Source organism: Poecilia reticulata, linkage group LG19 (assembly GCF_000633615.1).
Source record: "Poecilia reticulata strain Guanapo linkage group LG19, Guppy_female_1.0+MT, whole genome shotgun sequence".
NCBI classification, from domain to species: domain Eukaryota; kingdom Metazoa; phylum Chordata; class Actinopteri; order Cyprinodontiformes; family Poeciliidae; genus Poecilia; species Poecilia reticulata.
Window position 1 is genome coordinate 1,323,115 of NC_024349.1, and position 12,775 is coordinate 1,335,889.

General features: G+C 38.0%; 2 protein-coding genes across 4 annotated transcripts in view; both read right to left on the reverse strand.

The window, feature by feature from the left end:
* The window catches only part of LOC103481064 (SUMO-conjugating enzyme UBC9-B), a 5,697-nt gene extending 2,379 nt beyond the window's left edge, over nt 1-3,318 (reverse strand). Inside the window, exons 1-6 of one of the 2 annotated variants that reach the window (XM_008436321.2) lie at nt 3,172-3,318; nt 1,746-1,821; nt 1,580-1,663; nt 1,278-1,350; nt 620-729; nt 469-548 (exon numbers count right to left, since the gene is read on the reverse strand). In XM_008436321.2, the coding sequence (XP_008434543.1) occupies nt 469-548; nt 620-729; nt 1,278-1,350; nt 1,580-1,663; nt 1,746-1,811 (413 nt within the window). In that variant the 5' untranslated portion in view covers nt 1,812-1,821; nt 3,172-3,318. Of the gene's footprint in view, nt 1-468; nt 549-619; nt 730-1,277; nt 1,351-1,579; nt 1,664-1,745; nt 1,822-3,064; nt 3,126-3,171 lie in introns of those variants that run through there. The other variant, XM_008436320.2, reaches the window with a different exon arrangement.
* A 5,628-nt stretch (nt 3,319-8,946) lies between these two features.
* The window catches only part of LOC103481065 (BTB/POZ domain-containing protein KCTD5), a 17,665-nt gene continuing 13,836 nt past the window's right edge, over nt 8,947-12,775 (reverse strand). For both annotated transcript variants that reach the window (XM_008436322.2, XM_008436323.2), the window contains 2 exons: nt 12,047-12,172; nt 8,947-9,279 (listed from right to left, as the gene is read on the reverse strand). In XM_008436322.2, the coding sequence (XP_008434544.1) occupies nt 9,250-9,279; nt 12,047-12,172 (156 nt within the window). In that variant the 3' untranslated portion in view covers nt 8,947-9,249. The remainder of the gene's footprint in view (nt 9,280-12,046; nt 12,173-12,775) is intronic.

Genomic DNA, 12,775 nt, shown 5'->3' on the forward strand with positions numbered 1-12,775 from the left:
CACCACCCGGACCACCACCACCCGGACCATCACCACCCGGACCTTCACCACCCAGACCTTCACCACCCGGACCACCACCCCATCAGAATCACTGAACAGATTAAAGATCTGCTGCTGCTGAATCAGCCGTCCAGACCTTTCAGGTCTGACGGTTCTGGTTCTGCTCTGCATCCAGAACCAGAACCAAACATGGAGAAGCAGCATTCAGCTTCTATCAGCCACAAATCTGGGACAAACTTCCAGGAAACAAACGGCTGAAACTCTGAGTTCCTCCAAATCCAGACTAAACGCAGCTGGTTGGAGCTGCTTTTGATTCAAAATAAACACATTAGATTTAGTCTGGATTAGAACCTTTTCACTCATTTTGCTGCTGTAATCTGATGTTTTTCATCTTGTTTTTATCATCTAAAGCACGTTGAGCTCAAACGATGTTTAATAAAGGGTTCAGACTGAAGTTCAGCTGCTCACCAGTAGATCGTGTACGCCTCTGCTTGGGCTGGATCCTGGATATTTGGCTCGTTTAGGAGTTCCTGGATACCTAATAAGATCTAAACAGCAGGAATAATCGATTTTAAATATTCAGGATGTTAATACTCATGTTTGTGGTAATAGTCCTGACCTGCTTTATTGTGATGGCGGGTCTCCAGTCCTTGTCCTCCTCTAGAATGGATAGGCATACCGTCCCTGACGGGTAAACGTTGGGATGGAAGAGCGGCGGCTCGAATTTACCTGGAAGGAGAACAAAACGCTTTACAGCCGGAAACGTTCAGCTCCAATCCTGCATGTTTAACAACGTCTTTCAGTTCAAAGTGACTTTCGTTAAAAAGTGACTCATGAAACCATAAAATAATTATAATAATCTAAGGATTATTACATATCAAACTACTAAAAGCTGGAAAATTACCTGAAAGAATATTTGATTACTAAACAAAGTATTTGCATCCCTAACTAAGATAATGAAAGCAAAACAGGAAAATCAAAATTTTCCAGACTCAAACCTATTCCAGATTATTTTCTGTTTAAAAAAGTATTAAAAAAAATAAATCTAATAAGTTTCTATGGTGATTTTCAATTTTAAATACCCAGAATGGAAATTATTTAAAATAACTTTCTGACTTTCTAGGAACCTTGAAATGTAATAATTGTTGAACTTTTAAAAATTCTGTTAATTTGCAAACAAAAACTTAAATTTCTGTCTGGATCTCAGAGCAAACAGCCGGGCGCTCTGCTGCTGGCTCTTCAGCTCCTGCAGGGTCACGGCGGGTCGCAGGACTCACATTTTGGAGGCGATGACGGGTAATCGTCCTTGAACAACATCCGCAGTTTGAACAAACCTCCTTCCCACGGAGTCTGGGAAGAGACGGAGCCGTTAGTCCGGCAGCAGGACGCGGGCGGAACATTTTTACAGCAGATTTCGTCCATTTGGAAACAGAAACATTCACTGATCTGCGTCTGATGATTGTTAGCCTCGAGTTTTAAATAAAAGAACGGTTTAATAATTCATGCAACCAACACAGGAGGATAAAAACGTTTTTCCTGTGGGAATTGTCTACTGAGTAACAACAACAGGAGAGTTTACCCCTTTTTTCCCAGGAATAGCACATTCCCAGTTCATGAGATTCATGGTTCCATCTGGGTTTTTTGTTGGAACGGCTACAAATCCCTGGAAAAAGAGAAACATTTACCAGATTTAACACGAATCAGAACATGAAACTCAACAGGTGAGTTTTCTGAGAGGGACCTACAAACGGATGGTCCTTCCGCCATGCCTTGCGCTCCTGTGCAAGCCGGCTCAATGCAATGCCTGACATTTTTAGACTCCTGGAAAGAAAATGAAAAGAAATAATTATTAGCAACTTTAACAAGAGTAAAAAGTAGGAGCAGGATGTAAAATCATCTCAAATGAATAAACGAAAGAGCATTAAGTGAGGACAATAACGTGATTTTATGAATCTTTTGAGTCCAATAAAACTGGAAAGGTTGTGCTTCTACATTTTAATTGGTTTCTTTAAACAAAATATACAATTTTCTCCTTGGAGAAAAAGAAATAAATCTACACTGGAACCGGCTCAAAGGGAATATTGGTGCATCCTTAAAGTAAATAGTGCTGGTTTGAGTGTTGACTCTTAGTTTTTATACTTTTAATTTATAACAAAAACATCAAACTACTTAAATATCTGATCACAGATCAGAGAAACTGCCTAAAGATTTATATGTTTTGATGAACATATTCCAGTGGCTTTTAAAGTTTACTACTTGGTACATATTTACATCTGTGTGTCCATTTAGATGTTTTAATGAGACCCGGATACATTTAGTTTGATTTCATTTGATGTCCTGCCAGTCTGCTTCAAGTCCGTTCAAAACATTAAATTACTATGCTCCGATGGCATGTCGCCATCTCTATAGCAACGGCGGTTAAAGAAGATAAAGTAGCAACAAAATGTTAACAGTTACTCCAAAGTATCAGCACGCCGTCTACTAGCTTCATACAAAGCTTCACTGTTGTTAAAGTTAAAAACTGGCGGTTTTTTATTGGCTTTCAGGCTGAGAATGGCCGAAAGCAGCGTTTTTATCCATGTCTGGAAAGCTAGCCAAGTTAGCCGGTGGTTAGAACTGGACTGGAAGTGTTTTCCGTCAAGTTTGGAGCATAAAAACAGACAAAATACTTTGACTTTGGTGTTCAGTTTGAGTTTTTAACTCACTGACTTGTGTTGTCCAGGTAAAGTTACCCTAAAACGCTCACAAACTGACCGCCAATGCTAATTGATTAGCATGCTACCCTGTTAGCTTGATAAGCTAACTCATGTGCGCCAGAATTGAGCTACAACCCAACAGGCGCTGGCGCAGTTAGCGTCTGCCACGGCCTGATGCAGCACAAAAAATGCGCAACTGCACTTGATTTAGACCATTTAGGACGAGCGGAAAGTAATCACTGCCATCCACACGGCGTAAAAACCCGTTTATAACCCCGTTTTGCTGGAAAACATAGGAAGAAAATCACCGAGGATTTAAACATGTCGCAAAGCGTTAAAGAATAAAGACAAAGAGCTGAAAGGCGCACATTTATGCGTTACCAAACTAGCGAAAATGGCGCAAAGTGAAGGGGGCGAAAATATCACGATACACGACAAAGAAGCGGAGATAAAAGCCATCAGGGTCGCTTCCTACCTCTCTCAGTACGGCTGCACTGGCTCTGCTAATTAAGCGAAATGAATTAATGGAGCTCGGATCCCGTTAAACCCGATAAAGTTTCCCTCCCGAAAAAATCCACCCGCTCCGAGTCGAGCCTCAAACAGCGACACCACGCAGTCATCCGCACCTCACTTCCGGTTCGGTTCAAATACTCCCTCCAGGAGCGCTTTCCCCCTCATTTGTTCTGTTTTATTATTATTATTATCCAAACAGAGGACGACTAAAAGGCTGTTGCTTGTTCGCTCATATTTTTTGCGGCAGTTTAATATATACATCAATACATAATGATTCATACCAACTTTAATTTTGTAGATAATAAAATGCATAAGGGATTATATTTATTTTGTATTCGACATGGTTGACGTATACATTTGTAAAATGTTCAACCTTTTATGTCGAGTAAAGGGTTTCAGTCTGATCAGTCAACAAAAAGGCGCAAAGTGTTTCTTTGCTAGAGCTTGGAAGGTTTCCATCTTGTTCCGTGTGTCGTCTTTGACCGCATACCGTTAAACTCCTGTAAAACACCAACCAAAACATGTGGTGACGCGTTCACTATAAAAAACACCTTTCACTTCTGAACGACGCATAATTCAACATACCATAACCACCCTACGTATTACAGAGTTTTAAATATGATTTTACATTTAAACAGGCATTTAGTTCAGGCTACTATGGCCTTAAAACGAATTTCAACAATATGACGCTAGAGGTCGCCATTTACCGCCACAATGTTAGTGATGCGTCACTGATTAACCACTTCATGCGTGAAATACGAGAACTCCCCTCGGGATTTTTTCATCCTGATGCAAATAAATAAACTTGAAACAGTATTGCATCTATTTTTAACGGAATTATTCACATTTCCAGTGAGGTGAACAGTTTTAATATGAAATATATGATAAATTCATAATACCATTAACAAGATTGTATACTGAGTGAAAATTAAAATTATGTGGCCTTACATTATGACAAAAAAAAAGGGACAAAGTGTGATAAAAAAAAATTCAACTTCATCTTCATCTCCCACTGAACGGTGTATTTTAGCAGTCTGCTTTTTCAAAAATACAAAAAGTCACAAAAAAATAAAATGGGAATAACGAGTGAATGCGATGATAAAACCAGCCAGCAGTGGCTGTTTCAGACCAAATATACCAGGTTTTTTATTTCATTTGGGCAGAGAGCAAAAAACAAAACTAGTTCAAAATGTTATTTTAAATACCAAGTGATCCAAAGAGCCAATTATGGCTCCAGATCCCTGATCCAGCAGATGGAAACTAATCTCAATACAACTGGAGCTAAAAGTGCAACAGTTTAATTTTTAATAAGTTGGTAAAGCAAAACTGTGAAGATAGAATAAATAAAATTGAAACAAATATGTTAAAATTCGCATTAGAACCTGAGAAAACAGAAGCAGTGATCAGAAGCTCTTCCGTTTTGAGGTCAGTTTAACAGTTCAAATTTTATTCTCCACTTTCAAATGCAATTTAAAAACAGGTAGTTTGTTTCTTCAGTATTTGACTCCATTTCTGCATCAAGGTTTATGTCAACTGAATCTGATTTTTATTGATCCTTTTGGTTGATGCGTTTATAAACTGAAAAAGTTTACAAACCAAATTTTTGTTGCCAGTTATACCCCCCAAAAAACAAACAAGTATTAGATATAAGCTGCAGATGATTCTGAGAAATAAAAATACACAGACAGTAATAAATGACAACTTTTTTTATTGGGTTTATTTATGCAAGACCATATAGATCCATCTTTAATCCCATCATACTTAGTTTGTACATTAACATTGCATAAGATCATATAGAAGTGCTCCATGTAGTGATATGAGAACCATGATGCAGCGACTAGCTGGAGGAAGAAATGACACTTTCACTCCCACTGACTGGAATCGGTGACGGTCAGTCATGCATTACGGTGTCTGTGACTCCAATGCAAAACAAACTGGGCACTTAAAAATATTCAGCTACAGATTTGATAAGTTTGTCCATCAGATGAATGATTATTAATGTTGGATACTGAAGGAGGCGGGGCTTAAGGCTGCAGTACGTAACTTTCCTAAAACATATATACTTTTACATATTAAAACTTTCACCATGTTGTCAGAAAATCTGCGAAATGTTTGATCTCCTCTCTGAACCATTATTGCCGTCTGAAGAAACGTGCCACTCCCGACTAAAAACAACCAATCAGAGACAGGAGGAGGAGCTTAGCGCTGTCAATCAACCTAGAGAACGTGACATTTAAATGTGCCAACTCATTGTTGCAGAAAAACAATTTTTCCACTGTTATTGATAGACAGCGCTAAGACCCGCCTCCTGCTTCTGATTGGTTGCCTCCAGTTAGCGCTGGGAGAAGGCAGAGGAGCTAAACCTGTATCACACCAAACTGTCACAACACAGTGACAGTTTCAACAAATGCGTACAAAAAATATACTTTTTACAAAAGTTACATGTGACAGCTTCAATAACCCCTGAGCAGAATGCATCAAATGATTTCATATAACCAAAAACACAAACTTTTAAATCACTAAAGATATAATAAACCTTACCGGCTTTAGCTCAGAGGGAAAAACGAGACGCATGACGTTTGTTTCTGTCAGAGGAAAACAAATTACACTGCAAAAACATAAAATCTTACCAGGCAGTTTTGGTCTAATTTCTAGAGAAAATATCTTGGCACACTTGAAATAAGAAAAACTAACTTAAGTAATTTTTCAGCAAAATACAGGAGCTTGTTTTAAGTGAATAATTCCTTAATATTGATGAAACTAATGATTCAAGACGTTTTTTTCACATAACTGACCATCTGCAAATCAGTGTTACTTTATCAACACCAAGCATTTACTTAATGCTTTAAACTGCATTTTTAATATTTCACCAAATATATCTCAAAAGGCATGAATACCCACAGTGGAAATAATGTGGGAAAAATGCAGATTTCACTTAAAACTAGTACTTATTTTACGATAAACACAGTAAAACTTAACGGGAGAATCAGACGGTTCCAGAGAAAAACTGAACCAAAGTTTTTATGGGTTAATGGAAATAAATTATTTTTTCCAAATAAGGCAAAACAAACCTATAAAGTAACTTTTGACCAATAGGAGCTTGATTAGAGAAAGTTCTAGTTCTACCTTCGCCGTTACCTAGCAACCTCAGCAACGCCCAGCCTGTCGCCTAGCAACCAAGTTCTACTTCCACTGGCAGATTATTTCATGTTTTTACAAAACATTTCACCACAAGTGAAATAATCCGCTACTGAAACTACGACTTTTTATCAATATGAAGGAATTACTGACGTAAAACAAGTAGACGTGCGTTCCAAAAAGTTACTTTTAAGTCATTTTAGCGTCGTTTCATGTGTTCCGAGGTATTTTGCAGCAGACATTGGACCAAACCTCCTCGGTGAAGGTCCTGCAGGGTGGCTGTAGGGAACGGTCAGCAGAGGAGTGTGGATGTCGGTCGCTACGTCGGTTAACGTGAGCGAGCGGAGTGCAAAGACGTGAACTGGAAGGCTTCAGAATACTACAGCGAATGTAAACATAGCCTAGCTCTGGCAGGAAATCCAGTCTACTTTGATTAAAACCTCTCTGCACGTCCCAACTTTTACACTTTAAAAGCCCTTGTGTGTTTATACATATATATATATTTATCTACTTCAATAAAACATGCATCCATACTCGTCCTGACGATATAAAAACTGGTTTAATCGAGTGCGTGTGTGTGATTAGATGGAGGTTTGTGAGTCTATGTACAACGTGTGCCAGCATTAAGAAATGTTTACTTGTCCCTGACACGAAGATCAATGTCTAAAATACACATAAGACATTGGATTTTGGTCACTGGGGAGAAAAGGCAACACTAAATGATTATTTGTGAATGAAATATCCAACCTATATATTTATATATATAAAAAATAAACAGGTCAAACTTGAAACAACTTAAAAAAGTGTCTAAAATGCAGTATTTACAACATTACAGGCTGTAAGCAGAGTGCACAGTGTCTCCCACTGCTAGTGCTGCTAATCCTGTTTGGAAACTGATAATTCAAAATGCTAAATATCACACTGGAGAAGAGGAAAAACATGTTTTTAAATGTAACAGTCAATTTCATAGCCAGCCAAGTTGAGCTTTGTTATTGGTTATCAAAACGTCTCAGAGAAAGATCCATTTTCAGCAACTTAACGATCCGCTTCATTTTGTTTTCTAGTTTTTAACCAAAGATCCAGTAGAAACAGCTTCCCTCCGAAGTCGCTTCTCTATACAGTGTACAAAACGTGCAGCTTTGTCCTTAAAAGAGTTAAATACCAAGGAGTTTGGGTTATTTACAGGAAACTAAATGATCTTGATATGAAGGAAGTCCTTCATGTTTCCAGTCCAAAAAAAACCAAAAAAAATCCCCGTAAAAACTAAAACAAACTAAAAAAAATCTAAAATCACTGGAGTGAGAACATTTACGGTCACTTTCCTAAACAGGTTAATAACTGCTGGACTGAATAAAAAAAATTTAATGAAATGTTGCATAAAATAATTCACATTTAAATTTTTTTGGCAGTTCATTTAAAAATGATGGAAAATTTAAATTTTTCTAAACCAAACAGTTAAAAGTTTGCTACAAAAAAACTCTTACATCTCCACCACTGAAACGTTTAGCAATGAAACCGAGTCGGTTCTGATCCATTTGTGCAGGAATGGGCCGGTGAAAAACTAAAAAAAAAGAAGAAAAAAAGATTTAAAATAATTCATCAAGGTAACGGCTGAAAACTGAAGTTAACGAGTCTGTAGAGCAGCAGGCTGCAGGCTAGCTCGTTAGCCTCACTGGTTAGCTAGCGCTAGCTTGTTGATTACATTAAATAAAATAAAAAAACATAAGACAGTACCGTCTTAAGATATTTCTTTTTTGCTATATTTTTAAATATTTATTGTAACTTTTTGTTTTTAGACTATTGTGGCATTTGACATCTCAAGAGGTAAAGGGAATTATAAATAAAAACGTATTATTGTAATTAATAGCTTTAATTAATAAAGCTTAATAGCTTTACATTATAACAATATTTTTTGTTATAATATAATAGCTACTGGGTGTTCAGTAGTTTTGTTAGTCTGTAATAATCAATACAAATTTTACAGATAACTGTAAAAACTATTTCAGACGCAGAATAATTTATTTTCTTTTAAATAAGATGATTTAAATCAGATTTGAATTTTTTTTAAAACTGGCATTATCTAAATAAAACAACAAAGTACACAAAATAAATAAATCCAAAGAACACTGGTGAAAAAACAAATTGAGGTCAAAAATACAAGTAAAAAAAGTAGAAAAATCAAAAACAAAGAAAGGAAAAATAATTTTTAAGAAACAAACGGCGTCCTACCGGCCCACGCTCACCAATGGATCTGGACCTGATGACGGTTTCTAACCTGCGTGTGGAGATCCTGATGTGAGAGGGGAGCTTTAGGTGTAATGCCCCTTTACCTCCGCAGCCACTCCTCAGTTTTTTTCATGTTGATAATAATAACGAGTGGAATAATAATCCCTGGGACCCGGTGAGCTCAGACTAAGAGTTGAGATCTTTGGATAAACGCCTGATTAGCGTCCAACAGGCTGAACTAGCTCTTCATGGTTCAAAATTCCCTTCTTGACCCTCCAAGCATTGATTTCCTGTCATACTTGGTGTTAAAAGCCAAACTGATCCCTTACTAGAGCCTCCAGGTGACAGACAGAAACTCATAGATGACCCTGAGTGACTCGCTGGCCCTATATGATGGCGGCCATATTTTATAGCATAAAACAGTCGATTACAATTCCTCACTTTCAGATAAAAAGAAAAAAAATACTTGCTGCCAATTCAAAAAAAAGCAAAAAAGGTCCAGTTTAAATGTACAGGCACAACTTGTCAGTAAACAGACTTATTTACATCAAGAAATAAAAACAAAAGTGGAGGGAAGACGAATAAATGCACACCGCCCCCCAAAAACTCTGTTTGTGCTCAACGCTGTTCCACAGATATGATGAAAACACCTGGAGCCCCTAATACTGAGTCCACCTCACATCCGGGATCCCCGCTCCTGGAGAATCTGCAGACAGACACAGCAGCGCGTTAAATAAACGCAGGAAAAGACGATCAAAAACCTGGAGAGACGACGGTGAAACGAAGGATTTCACAGAAAACCAGCACTGGACGATACGGCTGAAAAACTATCACGATATGAAGGTTTCATATCAGTCGATATCGATAATTATTATTGATTTGTTTTAAATATCTGACATGATGCCAAACTGCTGGAAGTTTCCCAGCAGGTTGTTGCTAGGCAACCAAAGAGCGAGTGAGTTAGTTGAAGCTACCAACCTTGAATATTCCATCCTATCTACTGATCACACTTATTGATTTATCGTCCGGCCCTGCATGAACTGTAAACTGTCAACAATTGGCTCCTTTATTTGAAAGTAGTTCGACAGGAAAAGAGGGCAATCAGAGACGGGAAGACATGCGGCAAATGTCACCAGGACGGGAATCGAACCTGCGACCACCGCCTTTAGGACTAGGGCTTCAATACGTGGGTCGTGCTTCGCCCCTGCGCAACCACAGCAACCCATTGGAGTATTTTTTTAAATTTATTTTAATTTAAATTTTCATGCATTTCTAACATTGTACTAGGTTATTTATTTAAAACTTTATGGCCCCAATATAGCTCCATACATGGACCTCAGTTATTTTGGTATAAATGTTTTTATACCAAAATAACCATCAACAAAAACAAACTGCTAATGAAATAATCTGAGTTTTATCTTCAGTAGCAGAAACATTTTTTCCATCCACTGAAATATAAGAAAAAAGTTTTTTTATATTTTTATTCTTTACATTATTTTACATTTTTTATTTCTATTTTTATAAAACCAGTTTATTATATATATTTTTTAAATTTAATTTGACCGTATTTTTGGACCGTTTTATTTTTAGTTTATTACTTTTTTTAGTGCCAGTAAGTTATTATTTTAATGTTTCAGACACACAAATGAAAGTAAAAACTAAAACTGACCCGAATCGCCTCAGAAGCAGCAAAACGTTGTGGAAGAAAAATATCTGATAAAAAAAAAAGAGAAGAGCAGCTATATTTGTGTCGCTTGTTAATTTTTAATCGTATTTAAAAATTTACTTCTACCCTTTTACTCTGAAATTGAAGTAAGCCTCTCGGTTATTCGTGTTGCGCACAGAGACATTCAAAACTAGGCTTTTTATTTTCCACGCGTTTTAAAATGCAGTATTAGTCACTTTAAACATTTTACACAATGTGAACAGCAGAGATTCACTAGAAACAGAGAAAAAACCTTAGAAAATACCAGTTAAACAATCTAAAGGTAAAAATCTTAACGTCTTTTAACTCAATTACAAGTAATTTAAAAATAGGATTTTTATATTTTTCTCCCCCATTTCTGAATATAAAACTGGCAAAAGAGATTCATCAGAGTTAAATGTTTCAATCTTTTATTTCTTGTAGTTTTGATGATTATGGCTTAAATACAATGGAAAATCTCAGGTTCAAATTATAAACGTTTGTCACAATAACAACGTTTTTTACCAGCGTCGCTCTGAGCAGCAGCTCCTGCAATGAGCTCAGCAGATGTTTGCTAATTGCTGCTGGCTAGTCTGGAGGAGCCTCGGAGGCGGGGCTACGCCCATCCAGGCGTTTAACAGCTGAATGGTTGCCATGGAGATTGAAGGATGTCTCAAACATGTATGCTTTTTTTTTCTTCTAAAAACCCTTCAGACCATATTTGTTGCGAATTGTTAGATAAACGAACTTAATTAAATTTAGTAGATGTGAATTAAAGCAACATTCCAGGTTTAACATTGTAACACGAAAGATTTAAAAAAAGTTGATTTTATAAAACACTGCCCCTTTAATTAGAATCTCACACAAAAAATAAAAGAAATAAAGTGTTGAAATATTTCACTTTGATGAAAATCTTGTCTCTTTCCGAGCAGTGAGCGTCCTGTCTGTCTGTCTGTCTGTCTGTCTGTCTGTCTGTCTGTCTGTCTGTCTGTCTGTCTGTGTTTTCCTTTGCCGCGGCGCAGCAGCCTCTGATTCAGCACGTCCTGCATTAAGCGAACGCGTCAATAATTATTAGGCCGGGAAACAAATGGAGCTCTTCCCGTCCGGCAGACCGCTCCACCTGGAAGCCCGGCGGCCGCCTCACTTCCTGCCGACGCAGGGAAAACGTCTCTGCTAGGACAGGTTAGCGCTGCGGCTAACTGAGCGGCTCGCAGGTGAACCCATCCACCTGGTGACCCAGATTACAGACATATGGAGCTTCACACAGGTGGAAACGTGTTTGTGATAAAAATAAACCATTATTAAATAAAGGTTACTTATTTTAAACAAACATTTTTAAATATAGGAATCATAAGCGAGCTTTATGGTAAACCGAAACTTATTCTAATAAAAATGCATTTTTATAATATTTTTCTTATTTTAAAATATTTTATAATGAAATATTGGTGTTGCACCATAGAGATAAAAATCTAAATTAGTAAAATTATTGCCATTATGTTACCATTTTAAATACCTTATTTTTAATGTTGCTACCATTATCATGTTTTATTGTGATAAATATCGTTTATAACTCAATAAAACATTTATTTTAAAGCACTTTTTAAAACTAAATCTAATACAAAGAAGTTTTATTGGTAAATCATCTTTCACAGATTGCAAACCGCATAAAATAATAGATAAGTTTTTTAAAAATTGTAGCATTTGTACCACCTGGCCTGACTTTAAAACATGATGGGAGTTCTGGTTTCAGTGGTGAAGCAGTTTGAACGTTTTATTCTCGCAGCTTCACCTTTGCCTTCTCGCTGGGTTCGCTGTTGGTCCCGTACGACTGGTTGTGCAGCTCCTTGGAAACGACGCACAGGAACTCGGCCTGGTCTTCGTTTCCGTAGTTATAGGAGGAGCCGATGCTGACGAGCTGCGGCGACACGAAGAGGAAAACAGCCAAAAAATGAAATCGATCAGCTGAAAGGACGAGAGAAGCAGAAAAACCACAGAGGAAAAACCCAGAACCTTAGAAAATACCAGTTAAACCCATTAAAACCAGACAGCAGTGCTGACACAGCTTCTGCTTCAGTTAAACATCCCATAATGCTTTGCTGCATCACATGACCAAACACTTCCTAAACCAGAAACAAGATGGAGGCGAACATCAGCAGCTAATTTCGACCCAATTGATCGGGATGATAAGCAGTGATTCGCATCGACCGATACTGGTACTGGTACCAGGCGTCGGCTGGTCATACCCGGTACCAGGCGTCGGCTGGTCATACCCGGTACCAGGCGTCGACTGGTCATACCCGGTACCACTAGGCGTCGACTGGTCATACCCGGTACCACTAGGCGTCGACTGGTCATACCCGGTACCAGGCGTCTACTGGTCATACCCGGTACCAGGCGTCTACTGGTCATAGCCGGTACCAGGCGTCTACTGGTCATAGCCGGTACCAGGCGTCTACTGGTCATAGCCGGTACCAGGCGTCGACTGGTCATAGCCGGTACCAGGCGTCGACTGGTCATA